Source organism: Felis catus, chromosome A2 (assembly GCF_018350175.1).
Source record: "Felis catus isolate Fca126 chromosome A2, F.catus_Fca126_mat1.0, whole genome shotgun sequence".
Lineage (NCBI taxonomy): Eukaryota > Metazoa > Chordata > Mammalia > Carnivora > Felidae > Felis > Felis catus.
Window position 1 is genome coordinate 54,769,097 of NC_058369.1, and position 13,056 is coordinate 54,782,152.

Sequence of the window (13,056 nt, forward strand, 5' to 3'; positions counted from 1 at the left end):
CTCAGGCTAATTGCAAATCATCTTATCTATTCATTACTGCAGGCGCCCTGGGAACTCCTAGCAGCAGCAGCAGCAGCAGCTGTGTGGGACTGGGTGAAGTCACTGCACACGAGGGGTCAGAATCAGGATGTCCTTTAAAATCACCGCCATTTTCACTTTTATTAATTCCGATCAGGCACTCCCAAAGAGAGTAAATGGTTGAAGCTGAATTGCATTGCCTTTAAGTTGCGTCCACAAGGTACGCGGAACAGCAAGATTTGGCAGTTATCCACGTGGGATGTTCAATAAGGGCATTCAGTCAGTCTTGGAAAGGTGGGGTCAGAAAATCCCCACTGTTGTCAATAATTTCAGTGTTTCACTTTTACTTCCAAGGTGAATGAGTCCAAAAAAAAAAAAAAATCAGCTTGGATATACCTCTTAAAAGGCTTCTATTCAGAAATTTAGCTCAGGGCGCCCTTAGCTCTTTAAACAATTTAAATAGATTGTCTTTTCTAGTTCCCTTGAATAGAGTGTATATTTACACAGTAAAAGGGTATCAATCTCAATTCAGGGTATTTTCCTGATGGTGAAAGATATTTAGTTTGGCAAGATTCCAGAACCTTCTCTCTTGGTGACTTTCCTGGAGGGGACCAGCAAACCCATCATTCCCATCTACATGAGAAATGTCTCTCAAATAATGGAAACACAAATGCTGACATTTACACTGTATTTGGCATTTTAGACAATACTTTCACACAGATGATCAACTCTGATCCTCTCAAACACTCTGCCGCAAGGTAGCATGAACCCCATTTCTCAGCCAGTTAACTGAGGCTCAGAGAGGTAAAGCCACTCACCCCAATTCACACGGCTAGAAATAAATAGAGCCTGAGGCTAAAAAGCAAGTCCATCCCGTCCCCTAAACCTAAGCACCTGCCTCCTGGCTCACCCAACAACAAAGAAAATGTAACTTCACAATACCTTTCTGCATCTTGGTCTGCACTCTGCTGTTTGCTCTCAAAGGCGTTGAAGCTGCTCATGTCCACGTAGCCGTCGTTTTCATTTGCTGTGGACAGGGCTCTGCTCTGATCTTCAAACAGCTTCGTAAATGTCCCAGCCCTCGCAGGCCTCCGGGGCGGAATCTGGATATTTTCATAGTCTGAGTTCATGGCTGGAATGTTCTCATAGTCTGAAGTGTCGGCGTTAGGGAACGAGATGGACCGCGGCTTGGTCAGGGGCAAGGGCAGAAAGGGGGGCCGAGAGCGGTCTTCGAAGGACTCCACTCTCGACACGGTCCTGCTGAAGGGGACACCTTTCCTCTTGCCATCCCTGTAGAAGATGAGGGAGGAGGGCGATTCGGAAGCCCGGAGCTTGCCAGTCCGAGCCTTAAGCTGCGGGGAGTTGCTGAGGCTCCTGCGGTCGATTTCCAGAAGCCTGGCAGGCCCATGGTAGCTGGATTCTGAAGAGGACCTGGAAGACGACACATTGACATCCACATGCACTTTGTTCTCGGACTTCTTTTTAAACGTAAGCGCCAGGAACCGCTTGAAGGATGACTTCTTCTTCTTGGTATACTTGTCCGGGGGCTCACTCTCGATCAGCAGGGAGGGAGAGCTCTTTGTGATGGGCTTTTTGGTGATGCAGGCCAGGTCGAAAGGGGGCGGGATGTCAACCACAGAAGAGGGTGTTGAGGTGCCACTGGATGGGAGATGGTTCCTCTGGGAGAAGCTCCCAGAGGAGCCGATCACACAGGGCAGAGAAAGGTTGTCATCTTTCCTTTTGATCCTATGGTCGTCCAAGCCAGATGCCTCCGACTCCCGGTACAAGGAGACCGGAATCTCTCGGCCTTCCACGGAGAACGATCGGGGGTACAAAGTGAAGGCTCTGGGCTTTGCTGGCAAGGCCCTGCTGGCTTCCAGCGGTTTCCCCTCCAACGACAGAACTGTCTTTCTCGCCTCCTTGGTGGCACCTCTAATGCCAATGGCTGATGAGCCAGCTTCTGGTCCGGTTTCTTCTGGGACGGTTTCTGGGACATAGCCGGCCACCTTCCCAGAGTGGGGCCTGGCCCTCGTGATGATGTTCTTCCTGTCGAGGGGGACCAGGCCTCCCTCAGCATCGGAGTTCATTTCTTCTTTCATGCCATAACCACTCAGCGTGTCACATGCAGCCTGTGTCTCCGGCTTCTCTCCTTCCCCAGGGTCAGCCTCATGCTCCAGGTCAACTCCCATCTCATAGGGGTTGGTGAGTGCATCGTCCCCGGCGTCCTCATCCTCTGGCATAACCACTACCTCAGGGACAGAGGGGCCCTCCCCAGAGACACAGGAAGCTCCAACAACGGGGCCCTGCTCTGCACATTCTCCTGACTGTGGTTTCTGCTCGGACTCTAAGCCTTTTGCTGACTTGGAAAAAGAAGAGCAGCTCTCGCTGCAGAAAGAGGTGCTCTCAGTCGGAAAGAACTCGTAGGGACTTCCCGAGAGTGACGTCACAAAGTCATCCACACTGTCACTCTCAAAAGGAATGATCTGGCAGCTCTCCTCGGCAGGTTCGTCCTGCACCAGGTCTCTGCCTTCTCGGGGGTCTTCTCCCACCTCCTGGGTGACGGCTGCCATTTCTTCTTGGCCAGTTTTCTCATTTTGGTCCTGTGGTTCATCCTGGTCATCATGGTCATCTTCACACTCACACTCCTCAGAGATTTCAGGGCTATCAGTGGTTATCTCTGCCTCCTGGACACCCACAGCCAAGTCCTCATTCTCTGTGGGTTCCTTGCTGGCATCATCAGCGTCCCCGTCAGAGGGCCTGTCGGAATCCACACATTCTTCTGGAGCCCCTGGTTCTGTGTTGGTGGAGCCTTCCCCACCACCCTCCTCTGCCTCCCTGGGTGTCCCAGGGGGCCCAGGCTCCTCGCTGGGAGTTTCCGGACCCTCTAAATCAACGTGAGTGAGAATGACGTCATCGCTTGGGAGGACTGCCTCTCCGTCCCAAGGTCCCCTGTCCTCCAGGTTGTATACGTTGTGCTCTTCCACTCGCTTCTCTTCCTCCTCACTTGTCAATGTCTGCTCCTCTGCCCCAGGGTCACAGGCACCATCCTCTGCCTCCACGTTCTCAGGAGTGGGGGTCCCGCCTCCGTCAGCCTCTCTACCTAGCACCACTTCAGCTGGAGCAGCTCCCAGCCCCTCCGGGTCACACTCCTCGCCTTCCTCCCTGCACTCCTCTTCCCCCGTGGCATCTGGAGGCGCCATGGCAGCACTCTCTGCAGAGCAGCTGCTGTCCCTGGGTTCGTCCTTTTGCGGTGGAGCCCTGGGGACCACGATGTAATCCTCGTCAGCCTCAGACTCCGAGCACTCCAAGTTGGACTGGCGCTCTTCGTAAGGCCCCCTGTCAACACAGAGCACCTTCCCGTTGCTGCATTTGTTCAAGCTGTTGATCACGTACACGCTGGCTCTCCACTCACTGGGGGTCGCCAGCCTGGGCTTAGGGGCAATGGGGGGTTTCGGCCCCCTAGACATGGAGTTGGGACTGGGAAGGCTATCGGGCCGGGGTGATGAAGGGAATTTGGGTGCTGTCACTGGTGTGAGGGGACTGGCAGTCTTTGGCTTGGGAGCAACTGGTGGTTTTGGTGAATCTAAAGGATAAAAATAGAGAAAAGAAGGAGAAAAAGTACAGTTAACCCTTATTTCCATTCAGAGTCTCCAACTTACCATTTTGAAGAGAACACTGAAGATAGTTTCCCAACCTATGTGAACCCAATCTGCTATATTCTGTGTTAGGTTTATGCCCTCCACCATCATCTTTAAGACCCCTTGACCTCCACTGATAATTCATTCTGTAAACAAAGTAAATAGATCTTTCTTCTATATATAGTCCAGCTACTCAATGAACTCAATGAAATACTCCTCAAATACAGGTATCCAGATCATTGTAATCATTCATCCAACAGCTACGTATTACAAGCTTTCTAGGGGCGCCTGGGTGGCTCAGTCATTTGAGCATCCAACTTCAGCTTAGGTCAGGATCTCAGAGTTTGTGACTGTGAGCCCTGCATTGGGCTCTCTGCTGTCAGCACAGAGCCCACTTTGGATCCTCTGTCCCTGTCTCTGCCCCTCCCTTACTCGCTCTCTCTCTCTCTCTCTCTCTCTCTCTCTCTCTCTCTCAAAAATAGACAAACATTAAAAAAAATTCTTTTTAGGTGCCAGGCACTCATGAGACAATGCTGAACTTGACGGTCATCATCTCTGCCACCCACATGGAGCCTACATTCACCCTACACTTAATGCATTGGATACCTACTATCTATACGCATAGCACCATACATAGGAAGGTCTTCTAGAATCAAGACGAAAAGAATACCTCTGCTGAGTACTTGCCATTGAGTCAGGGAGACAAAACGAACAGAACAACTGGAGGACAGAGCTGCAGACCTTTGGAATATTATGACTGAATAGCCATTATCTCATTCCTTCAAGAATGATACACCAAAGGTCTGTGACAGTGATGCATGATTCCTCCTCTAAGGGTCACCTCTGAATTCTACATGCTTCAAGACTGGTGTCTAGCTAACTGCCCTGTGTCTAAATTTCATGGGCATCCAAACTTCATGGGAGAAGCTACATGACATTTTCCAACATGTATATCTGCAAAAACTCTCTTCCCTTGTGGATTTGGGGGATCTATCTGACCATGTCAGAATAAAGGATGTGGGTACAAACTGTACATCCAACAGGAGTCAGAGAAGCAAGAGTTACCATGATGAAGGAAGACCCTCCTGCGGTAGGTGAAATTTAAGTTGTATTTTGCAGAATGAGAGAGGCCTGGACAAATGCAAAGGTCAAGGGTGTAGCTGCCCACTTCCAAGTTCATCCGTCCTGCCACAAGACTGCTTCAATGCCTCCAAGCCCCTGGCCACACTGTGGGCAGAGTGAGGAATGAAGATTTCCAGGAAGGCAACTCCATCCTGACATCTCAGCTTCAAACACACTGCCTGGCTCCCCACTGCCCATAGATGAAGACACACAAGTCTCCCCTCAAGCCTCGCCCCGCCGCCCAGTGCCATCCCCACTAAGGCCTGGGTTTGATGCAGAGCAACCTCAGAATGCCAGCCTGGCTCATGACAGAAGGGAGATGAAGCAGAGCTCCTAAAGGTCTGTCAGCAAACTCTTCTCCCCATGCATTTGACTTCCAGTTAAACCCTTGCAGCACCGTTACCCTGTCATCTGTAGTCCAGGGGTAGCTGGCAGAGATGCAACATGAGCCACGTTTATCATCACATATGTAATTTTTATTTTTCTCACAGCCACATTAAAAAGTAAAAACGAGGGGGCACCTGGGTGGCTCAGTTAAGCATCCAACTCTTTTTTTTTTAAGTTTATTTTATTTTATTTTTTTGAGAAAGAGATAGAAAGCAAGCAGGAAAGGGGAAGAAGGAGGGAGAGAGAGAGAGAGAGAAAGGAAGACAGAGAATCCCATACAGGCTCCACACTGTCAGCACAGAGCCCCATGTGGGGCTCATACTCATGAACCATGAGATCATGACCTGAACTGAGACCAAGAGTTGGATGCTTAACAGACTGAGCTATCCAGTCGCCCCAACTTCCAAGTCTTGATTTCAGCTCAGGTCTTGATCTCAGGGTAGTGAGAGCACAGTGGAAGCCTACTTTAAAAGAGAGAGAGAGAGAGAGAGAGAGAGAGAGAGATCTGGGACACCTGGGTGGCTCAGTCAGTTTAGTGTCCTACTCAATTTGGGGTCAGGTTACAATCTCACGGTTGTGGGATGGAGCCCCACGTTAGCTCTGCATTGGGTGTGGAGCCTGGTTAAGATTTTCTCTCTCCCTCTCCCTCTGTCTTGGGTGCATGCACACTTTGATAGATTTGATAGATCAAAGTATATATGTATATATATATATATATGTATATATATATATATATTTTAAGGATATACATATATATCCTTAAAAAAAGTAAAAAAGAAATGGTGAAATTAATTTTAACAATACTTTTTCAACTCAGTATATTTGATATATTATCATTTTGGATATCATCAATAAGTCATATTTGGATCATGTCATCAATATACAAAATTTATTAAGGAAATATTTGACATTCTTTTTTGTACTAAGTCCTTGAAATCAAATGTGTATTTTACACTTTTCAGCACATCACAATTCACATTAGCCGCATTTCAACTGCTCAGTAGCAACATGTGGGTGGTGGCTATGGTGCTGGCCAGCACAGCACTAGCTCGTTGTAACCCATCTCCGTGGGACTGTTCCATTGGCACCTCAAGCCAAAGTCAGTATCTCCCCTAAACTCATAGAACCATGTAAAATTTAACTGAGGAGGCTCCAAAGGAAATTAAAAAGGCCTGGGGCAGCAAGAATACAGGTGCCCAGGAACCGTGCTCCTGAAAGGGCCTGATTTCAGTCTCTTTAGTTGTACTTTGCACATAAATCTAAGGAACTCAGTGGTCTGGTTTCCCAGTGTACAGCTAATTAGGAGGGGAAGGGACTGGCAGTTAGAACAGGAACCCTGCCAGGTGTAAGATGTGGCAGCTGCCAGCAAGAAAGGGAGAGAAGAGACTCAGCTGTCGAGACCCTAAAGGCTAAAGCACCCACTACGCCAACGCCCTAACCCACACCTATATTCATCCACATCAACACCGAGGCTAGACACGGGCATCCAGATAATAACCCAGAGTGTTCAAGACATAAGTGGCCCTCCAACTCCTTGTTGCCATAAGCAAATACGTCCTAATTTAGAAAATTATCTGTCCAAATTAGTTAAAACACACACACACACACACACACACACACACACACACACACACACACACACACACACCACCGCTGCCACCACCACCACCACCACAACCACCAACAAAATCCACCCAACTATGTGGATTTTAAACAGCTAAGCTTTAGCTAACCTGTAACTGTGAAGTAATAGCCTTTGGAGCCTGGCTCATCTGGATTCAAATCCTGGCTTTCCCACTTACAACCTATAAAAGTGAGCTTCAGTTTCCTCATCTGTAAAATGGGTTCAACAGTAACACCTACTCTCAAGAGGTTATGAATATTAAAATATATATAATTTATTAAAAGTGCCCAACAGTAGGCCTTCAAGTAGGACTAGCCAATAAATAGTAGCAATTGTTATTCTAACAATGTCAGTCTTTGTCTACCACACATCTTCCCCTGGTATAAGCCTTGCTCTACACTGATGTATAATACTAGCTTCAAGTTCCCAACATCAGGTGTCAGGCATTGGCATGAAATTACTCTTTGGGGGTGGGGACTCTCATTTCTCATCCTTAACAGGTGGTATTTCACATGAGCACCGTGAGACTTGACAGAGGGACAGATGGGCCATGAAAAACGACCATCACCTTGGTTGCATCGCCCCCACCCCCACGCCATCCTTCATCCAATCAAGCTATTGATCTGTGGGCGCCATCTCCTCGAGAAAGGTCACAGTGGGTGTCTGAGGCGTGATCCTGCAAGAAAATGCCTTCCCCACAGGATCCCCTAGGAATGACAAGTATCTAGTGTTCATGTTCTGCTTCCAGTTCTGAGGTTCAAGGTGTTTCACCTGAACCCTCTCTGAAATCAAAGGATGCCAGAATCAGAAAGGCTTTGTCTGACCCCTCAGTAAAAGATAGGGTAACTGAGGCACACAGAGGTGACGCATACTGTTCTCAGCAAGCCCGGAGCAGGGCCCAGGGAGAATGTGGGTTTCCTGCCTCCTGGTCCAGTCGCTAGAACCTCTGCCTTCACCCTTTTGCTACTGAGCTTTCTTCTACAGTGGAGACTCAGGGCTCCCAGCTTCTAGTGAGGCAGAGAAAGGTAAAATTCAGAAAACCTGAGGCCAGAGAGACCAGAGACAACTAACCAGGTATGAACTTTACAAAAGGCTGAGTTCAGAACTCAGAAGTACTGACTGGTCACAAGGTTTGTTCTCATCCAATTTCCATTAATCCAATTCCACTGAACAGATATTTATTGACCACCTACTATGTGCTGGGCACCCATCTAGAATCTTTGGACACATCAATAAACAAAACAAAGACCCTGTCCCTCATGAACCTTTATATTCTAGTGGAGGAGATAAGGAATAAAAAGGAGATGTATATGACCTTATTGTATATTAGATGATCATAAACTCTATAGACAAAGATTAGGAGTTAGGTGGGGTTTTGTTTGTTTGTTTTTTCAATTTTAAAGAGTTACTGGGGTAGGCCTTATGGAAAGGACGCTAGAGCAAAGATTAGAGAGATGTGAGGGAAGCCAGGACTCGGTTGGTATGTTCAAGGAGGGCCAGAGTGGCCAGAAGGGAGGGATAAGCGAGCAAGCAACAGGGAGAAGCAGGAGATGAGGTCAGAGGGGTCACAGGAAGGGGACAGATTATGCAGGCCCCCCAAGCAGAAGAGGGATGCGCGTACTCTGGTTAATGTGCTGAGATAAGCAGAAGTGGTGATGACGGATCCAGGGACATCCAGGCAGGAGATGAGACGGTGGAGACTTGGACCAGGTTGGCAGCAGTGGGAGTAGTAAAGAGTCAGATTCCAAATATGAAGGTAGAGCTGGCAGGATTTGCTGACAGGTTGGATACGGGGTGTAAGGGAAGGAGCAAGGTCAAGGACAACACCGAGGTTTTGAGTCAGAGGAACTGGAAAAATGAAGTTGCCACCAACTGAATTGGGGGAGGCTGTACGTGCTAGGGAGGGAAAGTCAGAATTTTAGTTTGCACGTGTTAAATCTGAGTTACCTAGCACACACACCTAGGTGGAGACAGACATCAAGTGGACTCCTAGGTAGACCAGTCTGGGTTCCAGGGAGAGGTCTGGCTGGAAGTATCCATCACAGGGATGGGATTTAAGGCACGGGCCTGGTGAGATCACCAAGAGAATGAGTGTGAACAAAGAAAAGAGCAGGGCCAAGGAGGGAGCCCTGGCATGAGGAGGAGCCTGGGAAAGACACTGGGGAGGAAGGAAAGAAAATGAAGGCTGTGTGAGAGCTTTAGCTCGGCTCCCTTCCCTCCTTCCTCGCAGAAAGGAACCTGATAGAGTGCCTGCCCTCTGTACAAGGTTATCTGGGTCCTAGACCAATCCTGCCTAGAGAAGACCCGCAGAAGAGGCAGCACTGGGGCGCATGTGGAAGGACAGGCAGGATTTTCTTAATCAAAGGAGACGCTGGGTATGCCAGGCAGAGGGAACAGAATATGCAGAGGCCCAGAGGTGGTTAGACGCAAGTCCTCTGGGAGTATGGTCAAGAGTTCAGTCTGGCAGGGATGCAGAATTACAGGATAAATCAGACCTGGGGGTTCCTCCTCCAGGTTAAGTTTCTCTTTCTAACTAGAACCCAGCATGGGTGCAGCTGGTGTGGACCCTCTGCTGCCTCATGAGTCCCTGTGGCTGCTGTGTGAACCTTCCCCTTCTCAGTATCACAAAGCCCAGGGTAATACCCTCTCTGCCCAGGACCTCTTGGCAATTTGCTATGCATGAGCATAACTCAAATGCAGAATAGCCTTTGAGCCAAGATGCCAAGAGTTAAAATGATGGTGGGGAACCACAGTGACAGGAAGAGGAGATTTTTAACAGTTTCTGGTGATAGAAATCATCCCTAGCCAGCCCCCATTACTAGTTTGTATTTTCTCTCTCTATTTTAATTAAATCTGTCACTCACACATTCATGCTGCTGCTCCCATGTCAGCTATATAGAGGTTAAATGAGAGGGGGTATTGGGAGGAGCACTGGACTAGGAGTCAGGAGCTCTGATCTCCACTCCTGGCTCTGCCATTAACTGGAGGTGTGACCTTGGGTAAGTCCCTTCCCCTCTCTGGGCCTCAGTTTCTCCATCTGTAGAGTAAGAGCACTGCACCAGTTAGGAAAGTGCCTTCTGCTCCGGCCAACTACAGAGTATTAAATGCATGGCTCTTCTTCTGATGTCTCCTGATATCCCCTTCTTCAATCCCTGAGTCTGTTTCAACAGCAGTTCACTATATTCCCCCTGGAACTCTCATAGCCATATGTTCCAAGAGTAATTATCTTCCAATTTCACCTCCCAATCGCATCTTAATTTAACTTTCATTCCTGGGTGCCTGCTGGAATGTCCAAGCCAAGCTTGACGATTTCTAATTAGGCTGCTGTTAAGCTAGTCCAGTGATCCGCAACAGGGCACATACTGGGCAGACTGCATGGGACGAAGTTGGAAAAGCATGGGCCCCAGGCTCAGACAGACCTGGGCTCCAATCCCAGCACTGGTACATATCAACTGTGCCATCTTGGGCATGTCACTTTGCCTCTCTGAACCTGAGTTTCTTTCTTGGCAAAATGAAATAAATACCTCCTTTTTCTATAAGGCTGTTGAGAAGTTCGAAAGAAATAATAGAAGACACCTCAATTAGAGGCCAACAGAAACTCAATTGGCCATCATTTCTTGTGCATCTACTATGTGTTCAGCACTGCATAAAAAAGTAGGCTCTCAAGCTGGACAGTCTGTATTTCAATCCTATCTTGGCTCAGTGACCATAAAATCCCTGCAGCTCAGTTTTCCAACCTATAAAATGGGGATAGCAAGAGTACTCACCTCATAAGGTTACTGTGAAAACGGAACTGATACAAGTAAAACACTTAAAAGCCACACCTAGTTCATAATAAGTGACCAATAAATGTTAACCAGTATTCATTAGTGGCTTATGACAGACACTGTTCCAGATACCTTATGAGCTTTATTTAATCGAACTCGATGACAAAGATCATACCATCTCCATTTTTCAGATGAGGAAACTGAGGCACCGAGGCTAAGTAACCTCCTCAAGGTCACCTAACTAAGTATATGGTGGTTCTGAAATTCATTCCCACGGAGTCTGTGGACCACTATGTTACATGATCAGGAAATTCAGAGCATGGCACACAGAAATCATTATGTGAGGTTTCCATCATTGCTATCACACTGAAAAAGTAACCAGGTTTATGCTGGAGGCAAGTTCTAGGACCGCTAAACCCAAGAGCAGCAACTGCTAAGATTTCCTGGGTCCAAGCCTGCCTCCAAGTTTATTCCTGCTCACTTCATCCCCCATATTCTCAGGGAGGGGAGGGCTTGCCCAAGCCTCAAGCAGGGAAACGTGGGAAAACTGGAACTGCTCTCACCATTGTTTTAAAGTGGGTTTTATTAGGAGTGTAGGAAAAAGCTAGCCTGTCCGGCTCTGTTCAGGCTGTGCCAGAAACAGGCTGGAGGCCACCTTCTTCCTCCAAGGAGTGGCTAACTGAACACTGGGACCCCGCTCCAGCCTCTTCCACTCCCAAAGTGGCACCCCTACTCCCACCCCACCCCCATTCTGACCCACTCCCTCACTGTCCAGGCATCCACATGCCCAGCAACAACAGTGCCTGGCCACATGAAGGCAGCTACCACACTCCCAAGTCCCCGAGTGTCTCCTTTGTCAAATCAGTCCAGCCAAATGTCTCCCTTCTGCACCTCCTAAGACAATGACTTTTTTCATTAAAAAGTCTTTAAAAAGAAAAAGCCACAACACACACATACAAGGCAGCAGGATATGGTTCTAAGACAGCCAAAATGGTGGCTTCCTGTTTCTTTAGGGATGTGTGTTTTGGAGTATGGCTTCGGACGAGGGTGTTGGTCAGAGAGAGGGCTGCCTTCTGCTAAATTTTAAGAGAAAAAGAAAAAAAAGAGTGACTATCCCTCCTTGGCAGGGAAATGAAGTTAGCTGAGATTGCTGGCTTGCAAGCTCGCCTCTTCAGGGAACTTTCTGCCCTCCGGGTGGATGGAGTCAGAAATCCTGAGACCGGTTCCAGGCATCGCCCATGGGAGTCTCAGTTACTAAATCTGTTAAATGGCACTCCTCGGAAGGGATTGCTAATATTTACTATCAAACGCATTCTGGATTTCCCGGAATCCCTGAACTGGCAGAGTCGGACTCGAGGGACGGAGGGAAACGTCTGGAGTGGGGCTCAGCCTCAGGGGCGAGGAACGTCCCCTTGGCATGTGGTCCCCTGGGGGAGGCACAAAGAAGGCCTCGGGCCAGGGCGCGGCGAGGGAAGGGTACGCTGTGGGGGACAATAATTTAGAGCTTTCTAGTCTGATCCTCAGAGTGAGCTCTAAGTCTCGGGGTCTAAGAGAGAGGAGGGAGCAAGAATCGTCTTAAGAGTGCGCCGCCAGGTACTGACGGACCAGGAATAGACCCCGGGGTGGCGAAGAGCTGCGGGAGGATCCCGGGGCCCTGGAGGGACCTCCGAGGGGCCAGCGAGGATCTGGCAGGGACCCAGAGGGGCCGGAGCAAGGATTCAGGGGCGCGATCAAGTCGCCTTCGCGAAGGGAGCCTTCCTTGTTTGCCAAGCGGTCCCCCACGCCGGGGTGGCCGTGGGAGCGGGATGACGGAGTACACCGCCAGGGTGCGGCCTCGCGGAGACGGAGGGAGCGTCCCTGAGGCGGGGCGTCTCGGACGGGGGCCCCCGATGATCCTCAGCCTCCTCGGCGAGGGGACTCCGGACCCGCCCATATCTCAGCGGCGGCCGAGCAGGGCGGGAAGGTTGGGGGATTTTCGGCGGCTCGCTCCCGGCGCCCCGTGGGCTCCAACTTGGAGCGCCTGGCGCGGTCCCCTCGCGCGCGTCCCTCGGCGCCCGAGGTCGAGCGGGCCTCCTACCTGCTCTGTTCATCTTCCAGCACGCGCAGCCCGGGGCCGCCCGTCGGTCAGTCAGTCGGTCAGTCCCAGCGCGAGTCCGCGCGCCGCCTCACTCCATGGCCGCCCCGCGGGGCCCGCACTCCCAGGCGCCCGCCCCGCCCCCCCTTTCCCCCCGGCGCGCGCCGGACTCCGCGCGGCGCGCAGGGCAAGTGGGGGCGCGGGGCGCGAGCCTCCGGGCTGGGCGGGGCGGACAGGGGCGGAGGGGGGAGGAGAGGGGGCACGAGCACGGGGCGCGCGGGGCGGCGGCCGGGACGGCGCGCGGCGTCGCGTTCACTCGAGATTCCGCGCGGAGCGCAGGGCAAGTGGGGGCGCGGGGCGCGAGCCTCCGGGGGCGGGGCCGCGCTGGCCGGGGGTGGGAGAGAGGAGGGGGCGCGAGTGCGCCGC

General features: G+C 50.4%; 1 protein-coding gene across 2 annotated transcripts in view; it reads right to left on the reverse strand.

Moving 5' to 3' along the window:
* Window positions 1-12,847, reverse strand: part of FGD5 (FYVE, RhoGEF and PH domain containing 5) — a 122,160-nt gene extending 109,313 nt beyond the window's left edge. For both annotated transcript variants that reach the window (XM_023250049.2, XM_023250048.2), the window contains exons 1-2: window positions 12,634-12,847; window positions 961-3,601 (exon numbers count right to left, since the gene is read on the reverse strand). In XM_023250049.2, the coding sequence (XP_023105817.1) occupies window positions 961-3,601; window positions 12,634-12,646 (2,654 nt within the window). In that variant the 5' untranslated portion in view covers window positions 12,647-12,847. The remainder of the gene's footprint in view (window positions 1-960; window positions 3,602-12,633) is intronic.
* Between the last annotated feature and the right edge of the window lie 209 nt (window positions 12,848-13,056).